The sequence below is a fragment of the Petromyzon marinus genome, unplaced genomic scaffold, assembly GCF_048934315.1.
Source record: "Petromyzon marinus isolate PM22_M1 ecotype Great Lakes invasive population unplaced genomic scaffold, UKy_Petmar_22M1.pri1.0 PM_Scaffold_92, whole genome shotgun sequence".
Taxonomy (NCBI): domain Eukaryota; kingdom Metazoa; phylum Chordata; class Hyperoartia; order Petromyzontiformes; family Petromyzontidae; genus Petromyzon; species Petromyzon marinus.
Genome location: NW_027423702.1, coordinates 294,334 through 312,886, shown reverse-complemented (window position 1 = coordinate 312,886; position 18,553 = coordinate 294,334). Strand labels below are relative to the sequence as shown.

The window sequence follows — 18,553 nt, the reverse complement described above, 5'->3', positions numbered from 1 at the left end:
AGGAAGGGCCTTCGCTAGCGCTGCTCCCACCCCCACCCACACCCACCCCCCAGGGGTGGGGGGCCGGGAATGCTATCCGCCGACAGACTGCAACTCGAACCGCTACCAATGAGGCCCGTCTCTCAAAACTGCTCTCGAGAATTCAACTCCTGGGGGGGGGGGTCTTTCGGCAAAGTCACCGCCTCGTCAAAAGGAGAAAAAATAATAAAGTAATCACAACAACAGGCTACAGATCCTCACGACGTTTCGGCCACGGCACAAGGAGCCCTTCCTAGATTTGCAAGCTTTCGTGACTGCAAGGATCCCATACACTCTTGGGGTTCTAATTCGGGAAAAGTCACGTTAAAAAAAAAAAAAACACAAAAAATACAAATAACACAATAAAATTCTCACGACGTTTCGGCCACAACACAAGCGGCCTTCCTCAGGTGAAGAGACGGGACTGTCCGGAAAGACGGCGCTTGGGCAGCGTCTTAAAAGCTGTGTGGGAGGAGCAGAGCGGAGCGCCTTGACAAAGGAGTTTACATATCAGCAGAATAACTTGGCATTGAAGTAGCCGTGTTAATGCGTTGGGATTAGCAGGGTGTTAAAGTCATAAATTAGCGTGTAACTGGTCACAGAAGTAGCTACGTTAAAGCCAGATTGTACATATCAACAGAAGAATTTAGCATTGAAGCAGCTGTGTTAATGTGTTGGATTAGCAGGGTGTTAAAGTCATAAATAAGCGTGTAACTGGTCACGGAAGTAGCTACGTTAAAGTCAGAGTTTACATATCAACAGAATAACTTGGCATTGAAGTAGCCGTGTTAATGTGTTAAGATTAGCAGGGTGTTAAAGTCATAAATTAGCGTGTAACTGGTCACGGAAGTAGCTACGTTAAAGCCAGAGTTTACATATCAACAGGAGAATTTAGCATTGAAGTAGCCGTGTTAATGTGTTAAGATTAGCAGGGTGTTAAAGTCAGAAATTAGCGTGCAACTGGGAGATTAGCATGATGTTAACGTGAGGAATTAGCATGTGACTGGTCACGGAAGTAGCTATGTTAAAGTCAGAGTTTACATATCAGCAGAATAACTTGGCATTGAAGTAGCCGTGTTAATGCGTTAGATTAGCAGGGTGTTAAAGTCATAAATTAGCGTGTAACTGGTCACGGAAGTAGCTACGTTAAAGCCAGAGTTTACATATCAACAGGAGAAATTAGCATTGAAGTAGCCGTGTTAATGTGTTGGATTAGCAGGGTGTTAAAGTCATAAATTAGCGTGTAACTGGTCACGGAAGTAGCTACGTTAAAGTCAGAGTTTATACATCAACAGGAGAATTTGGCATTGAAGCAGCCGTGTTAATGTGATAGATTAGCAGGGTGTTAAAGTCATAAATTAGCGTGTAACTGGTCACGGAAGTAGCTACGTTAAAGCCAGAGTTTACATATCAACAGGAGAATTTAGCAATGAAGTAGCCGTGTTAATGTGTTAAGATTAGCAGGGTGTTAAAGTCATAAATTAGCATGTAACTGGGAGATTAGCATGATGTTAACGTGAGGAATTAGCATGTAACTGGTCACGGAAGTAGCTATGTTAAAGTAAGAGTTGACATATCAACAGAATAATTTGGCATTGAAGTAGCCGTGTTAATGTGTTAAGATTAGCAGGGTGTTAAAGTCATAAATTAGCGTGTAACTGGTAACGGAAGTAGCTATGTTAAAGCCAGAGTTTACATATCAACAGGAAAATTTGGCATTGAAGTAGCCGTGTTAATGCGATAGATTAGCAGGGTGTTAAAGTCAGAAATTAGCGTGTAACTGGTCACAGAAGTAGCTACGTTAAAGTCAGAGTTTACATATCAACAGAATAATTTGGCATTAAAATAGCCGTGTTAATGTGTTAAGATTAGCAGGGTGTTTAAGTCATAAATTAACATGTAACTGGGAGATTAGCATGATGTTAACATGAGGGATTAGCATGTAACTGGTCACGGAAGTAGCTATGTTAAAGTCAGAGTTTACATATCAACAGGAGTATTTAGCATTGAAGTAGCCGTGTTAATGCGTTGGATTAGCAGGGTGTTAAAGTCATAAATTAGCGTGTAACTGGTCACGGAAGTAGCTACGTTAAAGCCAGAGTTTACATATCAACAGGAGAATTTAGCATTGAAGTAGCCGTGTTAATGTGTTAAGATTAGCAGGGTGTTAAAGTCATAAATTAGCATGTAACTGGGAGATTAGCATGATGTTAACGTGAGGAATTAGCATGTGACTGGTCACGGAAGTAGCTATGTTAAAGTCAGAGTTTACATATCAGCAGAATAACTTGGCATTGAAGTAGCCGTGTTAATGCGTTAGATTAGCAGGGTGTTAAAGTCATAAATTAGCGTGTAACTGGTCACGGAAGTAGCTACGTTAAAGCCAGAGTTTACATATCAACAGGAGAAATTAGCATTGAAGTAGCCGTGTTAATGTGTTGGATTAGCAGGGTGTTAAAGTCATAAATTAGCATGTAACTGGTCACGGAAGTAGCTACGTTAAAGCCAGAGTTTACATATCAACAGGAGAATTTAGCATTGAAGTAGCCGTGTTAATGTGTTGGATTAGCAGGGTGTTAAAGTCATAAATTAGTGTGCAACTGGGAGATTAGCATGTAACTGGTCACGGAAGTAGCTATGTTAAAGTCAGAGTTTACATATCAACAGAATAATTTGGCATTACAATAGCCGTGTTAATGTGTTAAGATTAGCAGGGTGTTAAAGTCATAAATTAGTGTGCAACTGGGAGATTAGCATGTTAGTGTGAGTTATTAGCATGTAACTGGTTACGGAAGTAGCTACGTTAAAGCCAGAGTTTACATATCAACAGGAGTATTTGGCATTGAAGTAGCCGTGTTAATGTAATGTGTTGGATTGGCAGGGTGTTAAAGTCATAAATTAGCGTGCAACTGGGGGATTGGCACGATGCTGGTGTGTGAACGGAGGAGGGGGGGGAGAGGAGTTAGCATATAAATTAGCGTGAAACTGGGGAATTTTAGCGGCCTAAAATAAAACTTGTTTTCGCTCCGGACGATGCCGATCTTAAAGGCGCGCTTGAGACATGTTGATACCCCCCCCCACCCTGACCGAGGCTGATCGCTGTTACAACGCTGTGGGTGATCACGATAGAGTTTCCTCCGATACCAAGTTTCTCTGCAAAAACCCACGGGTTTTTTTGTCATCAGAGATTTGTCCACGAGGCAATTCAAGATTTACAAACGCAGGACACAATTTCTCACCGAGAGGATGGTTTCAAATTAAGCAATCATTGGAGAGGTGTTCTAAACAGAACCAAACATTAAACTAATTTTCAACGGTACGGTATATATTCATTCTAGTAGTGGCACTCCAAGCTCCCAGGGTGGTGTATTATCATCTTGTGCTCATTTCCAAGCTTCGTCAGTAGTGGTACGTTTCATGCTGATTTCCTTTGTCAAGGCGTTTGGCGTTTACCCCCTCGCAGCTTAAAAGGGAGGCGACCGGCGCTTGGCTTTCTTCACTCCCGACGCCGTCCGCTGGACAGTCAGGTCCCTCCGCCTGATGAAGATGTCACAGGAGTCAAGTAGAGGCAGTACGGTAGCTTTTATCAATTCCAAACGGAACATTGGGGGGAAGCAAAGCAGTGCTTGTGTCGATACGGCAAACCCAATTTTTGCCCGCGTCTTTTTACCAATGCAATCGACGTGATCTTCAAATTTCGGTGTTCGAATCCAGGGATGACCACAAGATACTTGTAGATCTTGGCTTGCTCTATTTGACAGTCCGGTCCCTTCACCTGATGAAGGCCGCTTGTGTTGTGGCCGAAACGTCGTGAGAATATTATTGTGTTATTTTGTTTTATCAATTTATTATTTTATTCTCATTCTACGTGACTTTACCGAAAGAACCAAAGAAGATGAATCATTGCAGTCACGAAAGCTTTAAATCGAAATTTAACCGCCTCTATGGGGAGGGATTCCACACATCCTTAAGATCATTCAACAGACTTCGGGATTAGAAGGCTCAACTAATCGAGTCTCTCACCTTTCTGAAGAGATGCCGCGACTCTAAGCTTAAAAGGCCGTATCTGAACGTGGCTCTTTCACTCCAGCGCTGTCCTACCAGACAGTCTCGCCCCCTTCACCTGATGAAGGCCGCTTGTGTTGTGGCCGAAACGTCGTGAGAATATTATTGTGTTATTTTATTTTATCAATTTATCATTTTATTATCATTCTACGTGACTTTACCGAAAGAACCAAAGAAGATCAAATTAAGCAATCATTGGTAAAGGTGTTCTAAATCGAACCAAACATTAAACTAATTTGCAATGGTACAGTATATATTTATTCAAGTAGCGGCATCGCAAACTTTGACAGCAGCTTATTTCCCTTCACACCAACATTATTTAAACTCCCCCCGCCCACCACCACCACCACCCCCCACACCGTGCCGGTCCAGTACATCATTTTCATGCCAATTCCTTTGTCAAGGCACCTCGATTCCTCTCGCGCAGCTTAAACGCCCGAGCGTGGCTCCGGTTCACTCCAGCGCTGTCCCTCCGGACAGCCCGGTGTCCCGTCGCCCGACGAAGGCCCCTTGTGTCGTGGCCGAGAATTTTCTGTTATTTTATCTTCACCTCCGCGACTTTACCGGATAGAACCCAAAGAGCTCGGCTCCCGTTGTTGCATGTGGAGTGGCTCGGACGGCCAGCTGCGCCTCCAGGCTTTGGCGTTAGACGTTGTTCATGCGCAGTTTTGGCCGTTTACGAATTGGGGGTCGCAGTCCCGGGTGATGATCGTTCCATCGCGATTCACGGCTTCACTTTTTGGTGATCTCGAAAGCGTTTTTTTTTTAGTTGTGTCTGGCCGTGTTTTTCGCTTGCTGCAGTGCGGAGCTAGACCGATGGCCTTAATCTAAGTTGTGTCTTGTTGTTGTTGTTGTAAGTACGGAGTTAGACTGATGGCCTTAATCTAAGTTGTCTTGTGGTGGTTGTTGTTGTAGTACGGAGTTAGACTGATGGCCTTAATCTAAGTTGTCTTGTGGTTGTTGTTGTAAGTACGGAGTTAGACTGATGGCATTAATCTAAGTTGTGTCTTGTGGTTGTTGTTGTTGTAAGTACGGAGTTAGACTGATGGCCTTAATCTAAGTTGTGTCTTGTGGTTGTTGTTGTAAGTACGGAGTTAGACTGATGGCCTTAATCTAAGTTGTCTTGTGGTTGTTGTAAGTACGGAGTTAGACTGATGGCCTTAATCTAAGTTGTGTCTTGTGGTTGTTGTTGTTGTAAGTACGGAGTTAGACTGATGGCCTTAATCTAAGTTGTGTCTTGTGGTTGTTGTTGTAGTAACGGAGTTAGACCGATGGCCTTAATCTAAGTTGTCTTGTGGTTGTTGTTGTAGTAAGTACGGAGTTAGACTGATGGCCTTAATCTAAGTTGTCTTGTGGTTGTTGTGGTTGTTGTAGTAACGGAGTTAGACTGATGGCCTTAATCTTAGTTGTCTTGTGGTTGTGGTTGTAAGTACGGAGTTAGACTGATGGCCTTAATCTTAGTTGTCTTGTGGTTGTTGTTGTAAGTACGGAGTTAGACTGATGGCCTTAATATAAGTTGTCTTGTGGTTGTTGTTGTTGTTGTAAGTACGGAGTTAGACTGATGGCCTTAATCTAAGTTGTCTTGTGGTTGTTGTTGTAGTACGGAGTTAGACTGATGGCCTTAATCTAAGTTGTGTCTTGTGGTTGTTGTTGTTGTAAGTACGGAGTTAGACTGATGGCCTTAATCTAAGTTGTGTCTTGTGGTTGTTGTGGTTGTGGTTGTTGTTGTGGTTGTTGTTTGACCTTGCATCCCGTTGGGATTTTTGCACACAGTGTTGGTGGTGTACACGGTGCTTGCTTTTTCAGGAATATTTTGCTGGGTTTTTTTTTTCCCCCTGGATTTTCTGTTTTGCACAGTCAACACACACACACATACACACGTAGTAGTCGCTTTAAGACGTTTTTTTCATGTTCGTGTTTTTTTGTTTTTGTGTTTGTTGAGGTTTGCACTCCGATTCAAGAGCCGAATGGCTCACACAGGGCTCCATACTAAAAATACATGAAGCTGAAAACTGAAACGCTCACCCTGCCGCTCGCCCACTCACTCACTCGCCCACCCACTCACTAACTCGCCCACCCACTCACTCGCCCACCCACCCACTCACTCGCCCACCCACCCACTCACTCGCCCACCCACTCACTCCAACTCCACCAGCGCCAGACCCTCCCACCCACCACCACCAACGCCACCGCCACTCTCCAAGTCCACCCACACCTCCGTCTGCAGCAGCTCCAGCACGCAGAGCGGCACCTCCTTGTCCACCACCTCCTCCTTGTCCACCACCTCCTCCTCCTCGTCCACCCGTGTGTCTTCCCCTGGGCTCCTTGTCGTCGTCAGCGTCTGCCCAGTGGCTCCACCACCACCTCCACCACCTCCACCGCCACCTCCATCACCTCCTCCACCACCTCCATCACCTCCATCACCTCCTCCTCCCAGTGTCTCCTTGACAGTCAACTTCCTCAGAATTCCTCCTCTTTGGATTCTCTCCTCCTCCTCCCCCTCCTCCTCTCTTCTCCTCCTCCTCTTCCTCGCTGTCCCACCAACCCCACCACCACCACCACCACCACCTCCACCACCACCACCACCACCACCTTCTCCGCCTCCACCTCCCCTAACCACCTCTTCCTCCTCCCTCTTCCTCCTCTTCCTCGCTGTCCCACCAACCCCTCTGCCACCGCCACCACCTCTTCCCCTAGTCGCCTCTTCATCCTCCTGTCCCATCTTCTTCACTTTCCCACCAACACCGCCACTGCCGCCACCACCACGTCCACCACCACGTCCACCACCACGTCCACCACCACGTCCACCACGACCGCCACCACCGCCACCACCCCTGGCCTTCCCCCTCGCCCCACCCTCACCGCCACCACCGCCACCACCACCACCACCACGACCACCGCCACCACCACCACGTCGACCGCCACCACCACCCCTGGCCTTCCCCCTCGCCCCAGCCTCACCGCCGCTGCCACCACCACCACCACCACCACCGTCACCACCGCCACCACCACCACGTCGACCACCACCCCTGGCCTTCCCCCTCGCCCCACCACCACCACCACCACCGCCTCCTCCGCCACCGCCACCTTCACCACCGCCTCCTCCGCCACCGCCGCCTTCACCACCGCCTCCTCCGCCACCGCCGCCTTCACCACCGCCTCCTCCGCCACCGCCGCCTCCCTCCCCTCCCCTGCAGTGCCGCAGCCGGTGCCGCCGCAAGTTCTCGGCGCGGCCGAAGCCGGCCCCGCACGCCCCGCACGAGTGCGGCCGCTCGCCGCCGTGCGACCGCTCGTGCCGCCTCCTCGCGGCCGGCGCCGAGAAGGCGCGGCCGCAGACGCCGCAGAGGCACCCCGCGGCCCTCCGCCTCCGGGCCGCCTCCGCCGCCTCCGCCGCCTCCGCCGCCTCCGCCGCCTCCCCCGCCTCCTGGTGGGCCCGCGAGTGGCTCCTGAGCTGGCCCGAGCGGGCGAAGCGCCGGCCGCAGACGCCGCAGGCGTAGGGCCGCTCCCCCGTGTGCACGCGCGCGTGGCTCCGGAGCTGGCCCGACACGGCGAAGCGCCGGCCGCAGTCGCCGCAGGCGTAGGGGCGCTCCCCCGTGTGCACGCGCGCGTGGTAGCGCATGCTGCCCGCGTGCTCGGACGAGTAGGGGCACCACTCGCAGCGGAGGCGGCTCCGGCGGCGGGCGCCCGCCGCCGCCGGAGACGGCGGGTCGGGCTCGGCGGGGCGGGGGAGGGGGCTGCGGCGGGCGGGCGCGGAGGGAGGCGGGAGGGAGAGGGAGAGGAGGGAGGAAGGGAGAGGTGAGAAACGCGGTAGCGGTCCAGCTCCGGACGGAGGAGTGGGCAGCCTCTCCTATCCACTACACACACACACACAAAACCTGTCCAGCTCCGGACAGAGGAGTAGCAGCCTCTCCTATCCACTACACACACACAGCCGGTCCAGCTCCGGACGGAGAAGTGGCAGCCTCTCCTATCCACTATACACACAACCAGTCCAATTTCGGACAGAAGAGTGGCAGCCTCTCCTATCCACCACACACACAGCCGGTCCAGCCCCGGACAGAGGAGTGGCAGCCTCGCCTATCCACTACACACACACAGCCGGTCGAGCTCCGGACAGAAGAGTGGCAGCCTCTCCTATCCACTACACACACACAGCCGGTCGAGCTCCGGACAGAAGAGTGGCAGCCTCTCCTATCCACTACACACACACAGCCGGTCGAGCTCCGGACAGAGGAGTGGCAGCCTCTCCTATCCACTACACACACACAGCCGGTCGAGCTCCGGACAGAAGAGTGGCAGCCTCTCCTATCCACCACACACACACACACACAGCCGGTCCAGCTCCGGTCCAACTCCGGACGGAGGAGTAGCAGCCTCTCCTATCCACCACACACACACAGCTGGTCCAGCTCCGGTCCAACTCCGGACAGAGTAGCAGCAGCCTCTCATATCCACTACACACACAGCCGGTCCAGCTCCAGACGGAGAAGTAGCAGCCTCTCCTATCCACTACACACACACAGCCGGTCCGGCTGCGGACGAAGAAGTAGCAGCCTCTCCTATCCACTACACACACACCACCGGTCCAACTCCGGACGGAGGAGTAGCAGCCTCTCATATCCACTACACACACAGACAGCTGGTCCAGCTCCGGTCCAACCCCGGACGGAGGAGTAGCAGCCTCTCCTATCCACTACACACACACACAAAACCTGTCCAGCTCCGGACAGAGGAGTGGCAGCCTCTCCTATCCACCACACAAAAAACCTATACAGCTCCGGACGGAGGAGTAGCAGCCTCTCCTATCCACTACACACACACAGCCAGTCCAGCTCCGGTCCAACCCCGGACAGAGAAGTGGCAGCCACTCCTATCCACTACACACACACACAGCCAGTCCAGCTCCAGACAGAGAAGTGGCAGCCTCTCCTATCCACTACACACACACACACAAAACTTGTCCCGCTCCAAACAGAGGAGTGGCAGCATCTCCTATCCACCACACAAAAAACCTGTACAGCTCCGGACGGAGGAGTAGCAGCCTCTCCTATCCACTACACACACACAGCCAGTCCAGCTCCAGACGGAGAAGTAGCAGCCTCTCCTATCCACTACACACACACCACTGGTCCAACTCCGGACGGAGGAGTAGCAGCCTCTCATATCCACTACACACACACACAGCTGGTCCAGCTCCGGTCCAACCCCGGACGGAGGAGTAGCAGCCTCTCCTATCCACCACACACAAAACCTGTACAGCTCCGGACGGAGAAGTAGCAGCCTCTCCTATCCACTACACACACAGCCGGTCCAGCCCCGGACAGAGGAGTAGCAGCCTCTCCTATCCACTACACACACACCACCGGTCCAACTCCGGACGGAGGAGTAGCAGCCTCTCTTATCCACTACACAAACAAAACCTGTCCAGCTCCGGACAGAGGAGTTGCAGCCTCTCCTATCCACTACACACACACAGCTGGTCCAGCTCCGGACAGAGGAGTAGCAGCCTCTCTTATCCACTACAATAACAACAACCGCCATTCGCCACTAAGTGGCGGTGACGTCACCACGACGCTTGTGCCAGGCCATGTGCACGATGAGGCCACGTGAAGTGTCGAACGCCCGCTGGCAGGAGGTCACGGGGCAGACCCAGGTGCCACGGGTCGACTGACTGAGATGACTGAGATGAGTGGCTGGTGCACCACCTGTGCCCCCTACTGTGCCAACCTGCTGTGCTTTAGCCACCCGGCGCTCCGCTCGTTGTTGTGAGCGTCGCTCCTCCGCCCTCCGTTGTTGTTGGAGGGCGACTGCCTCCAACTGCCCAGTAGCAGCGTCCTTCACGAGCCTCCTCCACAGAGGCCGATCTTGACACCGCTGGTACCGGTCATCGGCAAGTCCACTCAGCTCCACGTCCTCCTGTACCACATCACTCCATCTCTTCTCTAGCCCGTGCCAAGCCCGTTTAGCCCCCTCGATCCGGTGAAACAAAAGCTGTTTCGGCATGCGGTGGCTGGGCATGCGGGCGACATGACCCAGCCAACGCAGCCGTGCCTGCCGGAGGAGCTCACCGATAGGACTTTGCCCAGATCTTTCAAGGATTTGTGAGCTCCGCACACAATCCAGCCTGGTTAAACCCGGGATGGATCGCAGGCAGGCCAGCCTAAATGTTTCTAACCGGCGAAGATGTTCCATTAGGGGAGTCCACGTTTCGCGAGCGTAGAGAAGGGAGGGAATTACTGTGGCCGAGAAGACCTGAAGCTTCGTGCGGAGCGACAGACCAGGTAGCTTCCACACAGCGTTACGCAACCATTGAAAATATATTGCCGCTCGACTGATGTGGAGTGAGACCTCTGCTGTTAAACTGGAGCTGGTCATGAGCACACTGCCCAGGTATGGGAAACTCTCCACTCTCTCCACAACTGCCTCATCACCGATTGGTGCTTAGTTTTGGTGGAGCTGATGGTAAGGCCACACCTCTTAGTGGCACGCTCCAGTCTCAGCAGCAGCATCTCCAACTCCTCCTCTAAGTGAACAGTAATTACCAGATCATCGGCATACATAACGTGGTTGACCAATAGGGAGCCAACCCTTGACTGCACTGGGCATCGATCAGCCTCCCATTGTATCTGTACCAGATGTAAATTCATCCGGTACAGCCATCGAAGGCTTCACGAACTACGTGGTCGAAATAGATGTTAAATAATGTGGGAGCCAGAGGACATCCCTGTCGCACCCCAAGGTGTACAGGGAATGGCTCTGACTCCCGGCCACGTAGTTTTACCCTGGCCCGCTCACCATCATGAAGGTCCTTAATGATCGTGAGCAGAGGGTCAGGTACTCCAAAAGCACGAAGAACAACCCAGAGCCCAGGCCTACTGATGGTATCACAGGCCTTGACCAGGTCAATAAAGCAAAGATGTAGGTCTTATTGGAATTCCCTACACCTCTGCTGTAGCAGGACAAAAAATATGGCATCTGTCCCGAAACCACATTGGGGCTCTGCAAGCCTCTCCTCAGCGTGCCTGGCAAGGCGGTGTTGAATAATCCTTGCCGGGACAATTCTCAGCACGCTGAGGAGTGAGATGCCCCTGTAGTTGTTACAGTCTGTGCGGTTCCCCTTCTTGAAGAGGGGGGCCCTACTAGCGCATTCTTCCAATCCTGCGGAACCTGTCCTGTCGTCCAGACTGTTATTATGATGTCATGTTGGGCAGTCTGCGCACAAACGCCACCCTCCCTCAGCTTTTCGCTTGGGAGATCATCTTTGCCCGGAACTTTTCCTGATAGCCTTCCGTACTTCCTCAACAGATGGCACCTCAATTCGAGATTTGAAGCTTTCGTGACTGCAAGGATCCATACTCTTTGGTTCTATTCGGTAAAGTCCGTAGCTGATCGCTGTTACAATGCTGTGGGCGATCACGATATAATTTTCTCCGATACCAAGGCTCTCTGCAAAAACCCATGGGTTTTTATCAGAGATTTGTTCACGAGGCAATTCAGATTTACAAACGCAGACACAATTTCAACCGAGAAGATGGTTTCAAATTAAGCAACCATTGGAAAGGTGTTCTAAATCGAACCAAAAATGTAACTAATTTTCAACGGTACAGTATATATTCATTCTAGTAGTGGCACTCCAAACTCCCAGGGTGGTGTATTATCATCTTGTGCTAATTTCCAAGCTTCGTCAGTAGTGGTACGTTTCATGCTGATTTCCTTTGTCAAGTTTACCCCCTCGCAGCTTAAAAGGAGGCGACCAGCGCTTGGCTTTCTTCACTCCCGACGCCATCCGCTGGACAGTCAGGTCCCTCCGCCTGATGAAGGCCGCTTGTGCTGTGGCCGAAACGTCGTGATTTTTGCCGTTTCATTTTTTTTTTTACTTTTACTTTTACCTACGCGGTGACTTTACCGAATAGAGTCAAAGAGTGCGGGTCCCTTGCAGTCACGGAAGCTTCAAATCTAGAAAAGACGTCACAGCAGTCAAGTAGGGGCAGCACGGTAGCTTTCATCAATTCCAAACGGAACATTGGGGGGGAAGCCGTGCTTCGCAGAATCCGTTCCCTTCCCTTTTCACACCTCGCCCCCCCCGCCCTCGCCGACCTGCGAAAGTTCACCGCCTCTACACCGTTCATCATGCCAAGTCCGCCAATTCAATGCCGATTTTTTTTTTTACACCAATTCCCGTGTCAAGGCACCTCGATTCCTCGAACATCACGGCTCAAAGGTCCCGCGGTCTGAGCTTGGCTGCGTTTCACTCGAGACAGTCCAGTCCGGTCCCTTCGCCTGATGAAGGCCCCTTGTGCTGTGGCCCGAAACGTCGTGATTGTCGTTGTTTTAATTTTAATTTTTTGCCTACGTGGCGACTTTACCGAATAGAACCTTCCTTCTTCCAATATTCGAGGCAAACAGGGCCGTCCCCACTTCGTCCCGCGACGTTTTCCCAGGCTGAGGGATTTCCCCTCCCACCAGGACCTCGCAGAAATACTCAGCTCATGTGCGAACCTCTTCCTGGGGGGGGTGGAAGGGGGTCGGAGATTGGATCACCGTTCATTACCTCGAGGATGGCGATGAGCGAGGCGCTGCGAGTTGCTTCTCTTCGGAATTGGAAGAGCGATCTGGGATCACGGGCCCGCTGAGGCAGATTCCATCTCTTCAGCAACCCGCGACCACCACCGCCCATCCTTGCGGCGATGGTGAAATTCTCGATTGCAGTTGTCGCCACCTAGCTAAGACCAGGCCACCGTGGGTTTGAATGGGGTCCTAGATGGACACCCACCACCGGAGTGGAAGAATGGCAGGCGCATCTTACAGATGACAAACCGATGGTCAGCGGGCAGATCAGCTCCACGGTAGGTCCTGGTGTGAAGGACATGGGCCCGCATCCGCTGGTCCGTCACTACGTAGTCCAGCAGATGTTCTTGCTTGGACCCGGCGTGCATCCATAAGATGTTGTGTGGATGCGCCGATGCCGGAACAGCGTGTTGGCAATTACAAGCCCATGGGCTGCACAGAAGTCTAGCAGCCTCCTACCGTTGTTATTGAGCTGATCTGGCCCATGCCCTCCAATCACCCCAGACCAGGTGCCAGCATCGTGACCAACTCAGGCATTGAAGTCGCCCAACAAGATGACTCTATCCCGAGGGGCCACTTTAGCCAGCACCTGTGACAGGAGGTCATAGAAGGCATCAGACTCACCGGCCTTGCCTGCATCCTTCCACAGATGTTCGTCTTCGGTGGGGGCGTAAGCAACCAGCACCACCACTATTGCTCACCTCTTGCTGATGGGAAGGCGAGCCCAAAGTAGCCTGGGGCTTACAGCTTCCCACACCTCACCGCCACGCTCCCACGGCCCCCTTCGTTCTTTTGTTCGGAACAAGAGCCACTCCCTGTTGTTTGGCGGTCTCCCCGCTGCCCCGAACAGAGGACTGTCCACCCCTCATGGCGGCCAAGAGCCAGAGCCGGTCCACCGGACCTCCCGAATGCCGCAGAGGTCCAGGCGGTACCGGGGTCCAGCCCCCGACAGAGGAGTGGCAGCCTCTCCTCCGCAGTCGCAGTGGGGCGTTCGGACATTCCACGTGGCCACCAGCGGTGGCTTTTCCCCCCCCCACCCCGAGGGTACGGGGTTCAGTCTCCCGGCTCCGCCAAATTGGGGGGCTTGGCCAGGAGACGCCGCCACAGACACCTCACAGCATCCCCCCGCCGGGGCACCCGGCGCAAGCCTAGTTAGGATTTTAAACGCGTGGTTTTCAGTGGTACTTAAATTGATGGCGAAGGGGGGGTTTTAAAACACCCCCGCCCGCCCGCCCCGCCCGGCCACCCCCCGGGGCGGTGAATTTAAAGCGTTCACGTAAATTTTTAAACTTTTAACGAAACTTAGCGCCCCGAGTAGCTCTCTTTGTTGGTAATAGTAAGAGGTTTTTGGGTTTTTTTACTACTACCCTTTTACCTGGCACCAAAGCTGACAGCTTCGCACAAGGGGATCATTCATAATAATAATAATAATGGGATCATGGCTGCGATAACCACAACGCAAGCGGTCAAAACACAGAGACAACTCTGATAATGGTATCGGCACTGTCCTTGCCATTGATTGGTCCACACCCCAGAGACGGCTTTTCTTAGAGCCCCTTAAGTCTCTCCACTGGCGTTGGACCAGATGACACCACAAGGCGTACAACTCAAAAAACAGCGCACCATCAGAGTTATTGGGAGCTTCGGGGTGTTAAGCATTTAGATTAAGAGACCTCCTTTGCCCGAAGCAAGATATAGTAATAGGATTTTTTTTACCCTTTTATCTGGCACCAAAGCTGACAGCTTCGCACAAGGGGATCATTCATAATAATAATAAGGGGATCATGTCTGCGATAACCACAACGCAAGCGGTCAAAACACAAACATAAACAGAGACAACTCCGATAATGATATCGGCACTGTCCTTGCCATTGATTGGTCCACACCCCAGAGACGGCTTTACTTAGAGCCCCTTAAGTCTCTCCCACTGCCGTTGGACCAGACGACTCCAAAAGGCGTACAACTCAAAAAACAGCGCGCCATCAGAGTTATTGGGAGCTTCGGGGTGTTAAGCATTTAGATTAAGAGACCTCCTTTGCCGGTAGCAAGATATAGTAATAGGTTTTTTACCCTTTTATCTGGCACCAAAGCTGACAGCTTCGCACAAGGCGATCATTCATAATAATAATAATAATAAGGGGATCATGTCTGCGATAACCACAACGCAAGCGGTCGAAACACAAACAAAACAGAGACAACTCTGATGATAATATCGGCACTGTCCTTGCCATTGATTGGTCCACACACCAGAGACGGCTTTTCTTAGAGCCCCTTAAGTCTCTCCCACTGCCGTTGGACCAGACGACACCAAAAGGCGTACAACTCAAAAAACAGCGCGCCATCAGAGTTATTGGGAGCTTCGGGGTGTTAAGCATTTACATTAAGAGACCTCCTTTGCCGGTAGCAAGATATAGCAATAGGGTTTTTACCCTTTTATCTGGCACCAAAGCTGACAGCTTCACACAAGGCGATCATTCATAATAATAATAAGGGGATCATGTCTGCGATAACAGTCAAAACGCAAGCAACTCTGATAATGATATCGGCACTGTCCTTGCCATTGATTGGTCCACACCCCAGAGACGGCTTTTCTTAGAGCCCCTTCAGTCTCTCCCGCTGCCGTTGGACCAGACGACTAGACTTGTCGTCAACGAGGCGAGGCTCGCGCCGCTACGCGGTTTTTCCCACCCCCCGGGGCGGTGATGGGGGATCCTGGGGTCCCGCCCAATTGCTTCAATTTGCCGTTCCTCCCCACCCACCCCCCCCTAGCCCGTTAACCGTCCGGTACCACCGAGGAGGTGGGTGGTTGCTGTTGAGGATGTCAGCCTCTCCCTCAACACACGCACGCACACACACACCAGGACCAGTCCATGAGACCTCCTGAATACAACGGACGTCCCCAGGTGGTACCGGTCTAGCTCCGGACGGACGAATGGCAGCGCGCCCTTCGCTCACCCACTCATCTACCCACTCGCGCAAAGGGCTCACCCGCGCCTGCGATTAGGGCGGCTGGCTACGTACGACGGTGCGAGGGGGATGAACATTCATACTGACGACTCGCCCACTCGCTCACTCACCCACCCACTCACCAGCTCACTCACCCGCTTGCTCATTCCCTCACTCACCCACTCACCTGCTCACTCACCCACCCACTCACCTGCTCACTCACCAACCCACTCACCCACTCACTCATTCACTCACCCACTCACTCACCCACTCACTCACCCACTCACCCACTCACCCATCCACTCACTCACCCACTCACCCATTCACTCACTCACCCACTCACCAGCTCACTCACCCGCTCACTCACTCACCCGCTCACTCACTCACCCGCTCACCTAGTCACCCACTAACTCACCCACCCACTCACCCACTCACTCATTCACTCACCCACTCAATCACCCACCCACTCACTCACCCACCCACTCACCCACCCACTCACTCACTCACTCACCCACTCACTCACCCACTCACCCACTCACTCACTCACCCACTCACTCACTCACTCACCCAGTCACCCACCCACTCACCCACTCACTCACCCACTCACCCACTCACTCACTCACCCACCCACCCACCCACTCACTCACCCACCCACCCACTCACCCCCCACCCACTCACCCCCCCACCCACTCACCCACCCCCCCACTCACCCCTCCACCCACCCACGCCACCCTCTACCCACTCACCCTCCCGCGTCTCCTCCTCCTCCTCCGCCTCCTCCTCCGCCTCCTCCACCGCCTCCTCCTCCACCGCCTCCGCCTCCTCCTCCTCCTCCGCCCTCCGCCGCCCTCTCCCGCGCCGCCACGATGGCGGGGATCAGGCGCGCCGCTCGGGCCTCGTAGCTCAGCGGCCGCGCCAGGTGGATGCGCTGGTGCTTGTCGCGCAGGGCCGCGCGGCCGAAGCCGCGGCCGCACACACAGCAGGCGTGAGGCCTGAGGCCCGCGTGGGCCGACAGGTGGACCCGCAGGGAGCCGCGCGAGGCGAACGACGAGCCGCAGACGTCGCACTGGGGCCGAGGCTTCGGGGGCTTCGGAGGCTTCGGCTGTTGTTGCTGTTGCTGTTGTTGTTGTGGTGACGGTGACGGCGGTGAGGCGGTGGTGGTAGAGGCGGTAGCGCGGTGGTGGTGGTGGTGGTTAGTGGCGGCGCCGTCAACACAACCGCGGCCGCTACCGACGCCGCTACCAACACCGCCAACACTGCCACCGGCACCAACACCACCACTACCAACACCACCACTACCAACACCACCAACACCACCACCACTACCAACACCACCACCAACACCACCACCACTACCACCACCACCACCATCACCACCACCACCACCACCATCACCACCGCCACCACCGTCGCCACCATCACCACCACCGCCACCACCCCGCCCCTGCTGCTGCTGCTGCCGCCGCCGCGGCCGGTGCGGCGGCCGCGGCAGCCCGCCGTCGTGCCGCCGCCGCTCGTGCTGCCTGGCGTGCCGGGCCGCCACAAACGCCGCCCCGCACACGGAGCAGAGGTGGGGCCGCGGGCGCTCGGCCCTCGGCCCCTCGGCCTCACCGCCGCCCCCGCCGCGGCAGGCCGAGGCGCAGTGCGAGGCCAGGGCGGAGGCGAGGGCGAAGCGGCGGCCGCAGGCCGAGCACAGGAGCGGCCGCTCTCCCGTGTGCGTCAGCCGGTGCTGACGGAGGTTGCCCCCGCGCGGCGACGAGTACGGGCACAGGGGGCAGCGGTGGAGGCGACGAGCGGACGCTGTTGTTGACGCTGCTGTTGAGGATGATGACGTTGATGTTGGTGTTGTTGAGGATGACGTTGTTGAGGATGACGTTGATGTTGTTGTTGATGATGTTGAGGATGGTGTTGTTGTTGGTGTTGTTGATGATGATGATGTTGATGGTGTTGAGGATGTTGAGGATGACGTTGGTGTTGTTGATGGTGATGATGATGATGTTGATGATGTTGATGTTGTTGATGATGTTAATGATGATGATGACGTTGTTGATGGTGTTGATGATGTTGGTGTTGATGATGTTGGTGTTGATGATGTTGATGATGTTGATGGTGTTGATGATGTTGATGATGTTGATAGTGACGTTGATGTTGTTGATGTTGATGATGTTGATGATGTTGTTGATGGTGTTGATGTTGATGATGTTGATGTTGGTGTTGTTGATGATGATGTTGATGTTGTTGTTGATGTTGTTGTTGATGTTGTTGATGACGCCGGTGAAGTCTTCCGCGGCTCCTCCGGCCGCTGCGGGCGACGCTCCATCGCGCGGATCGGTGGAGAGGGCTGCGTGGTGGTGGGGGGGTGGTGGTGGTGGTGGGGGGGAGAGGGTGGGTGGAGTGGTGGGGTGGAGTGGTGGGGTGGAGTGGTGGGGTGGAGTGGTGAGTGGAGTGGTGGGTGGAGAGACAGAGAGAGTGGGGAGAGAGTTGCATCTAAATCTTTCTAACGTGAAGAACCAGTGGTATCTATATCTGCAGAACGTGAAGAACCAGTGGCATCTATATCTGCAGAATGTGAAGCACCAGTGGCATCTACATCTGTAGAACGTGAAGAACCAGTGGCATCTACATCTGCAGAATGTGAAGAACCAGTGGCATCTACATCTGCAGAATGTGAAGAACCAGTGGCATCTACATCTACATAACGTGAAGAACCAGTGGCATCTACATCTGTAGAACGTGAAGAACCAGTGGCATCTACATCTACAGAACGTGAAGAACCAGTGGCATCTACATCTACAGAATGTGAAGAACCAGTGGCATCTACATCTGCAGAATGTGAAGAACCAGTGGCATCTACATCTGCAGAATGTGAAGAACCAGTGGCATCTACATCTACAGAACGTGAAGAACCAGTGGCATCTACATCTGCAGAACGTGAAGAACCAGTGGCATCTACATC

At 53.2% G+C, this 18,553-nt stretch overlaps 1 protein-coding gene across 1 annotated transcript; it reads right to left on the bottom strand.

Moving 5' to 3' along the window:
* Positions 1–424: 424 nt before the first annotated feature.
* On the bottom strand, positions 425–17,917 carry LOC142923945 (uncharacterized). The gene is made up of 5 exons (XM_076064965.1): positions 17,911–17,917; positions 17,141–17,412; positions 16,344–16,714; positions 6,946–7,817; positions 425–480 (listed from the first exon to the last, which is right to left on the bottom strand). The coding sequence occupies exons 1-5, from the start codon at positions 17,915–17,917 to the stop codon at positions 425–427; spliced, it is 1,578 nt and encodes a 525-aa protein (XP_075921080.1).
* Between the last annotated feature and the right edge of the window lie 636 nt (positions 17,918–18,553).

Coding starts and splice junctions, on each gene's coding strand:
- LOC142923945 (XM_076064965.1), bottom strand. Junction 16,715..17,140: donor CCGTGTGCGGGGCGGCGTTT/GTGGCGGCCCGG, acceptor CAACAACAACAG/CAACAGCAACAACAGCCGAA. Junction 481..6,945: donor TGGTGGTGGCGGTGGTGGCG/GTGAGGGTGGGG, acceptor CCTCCCACACAG/CTTTTAAGACGCTGCCCAAG.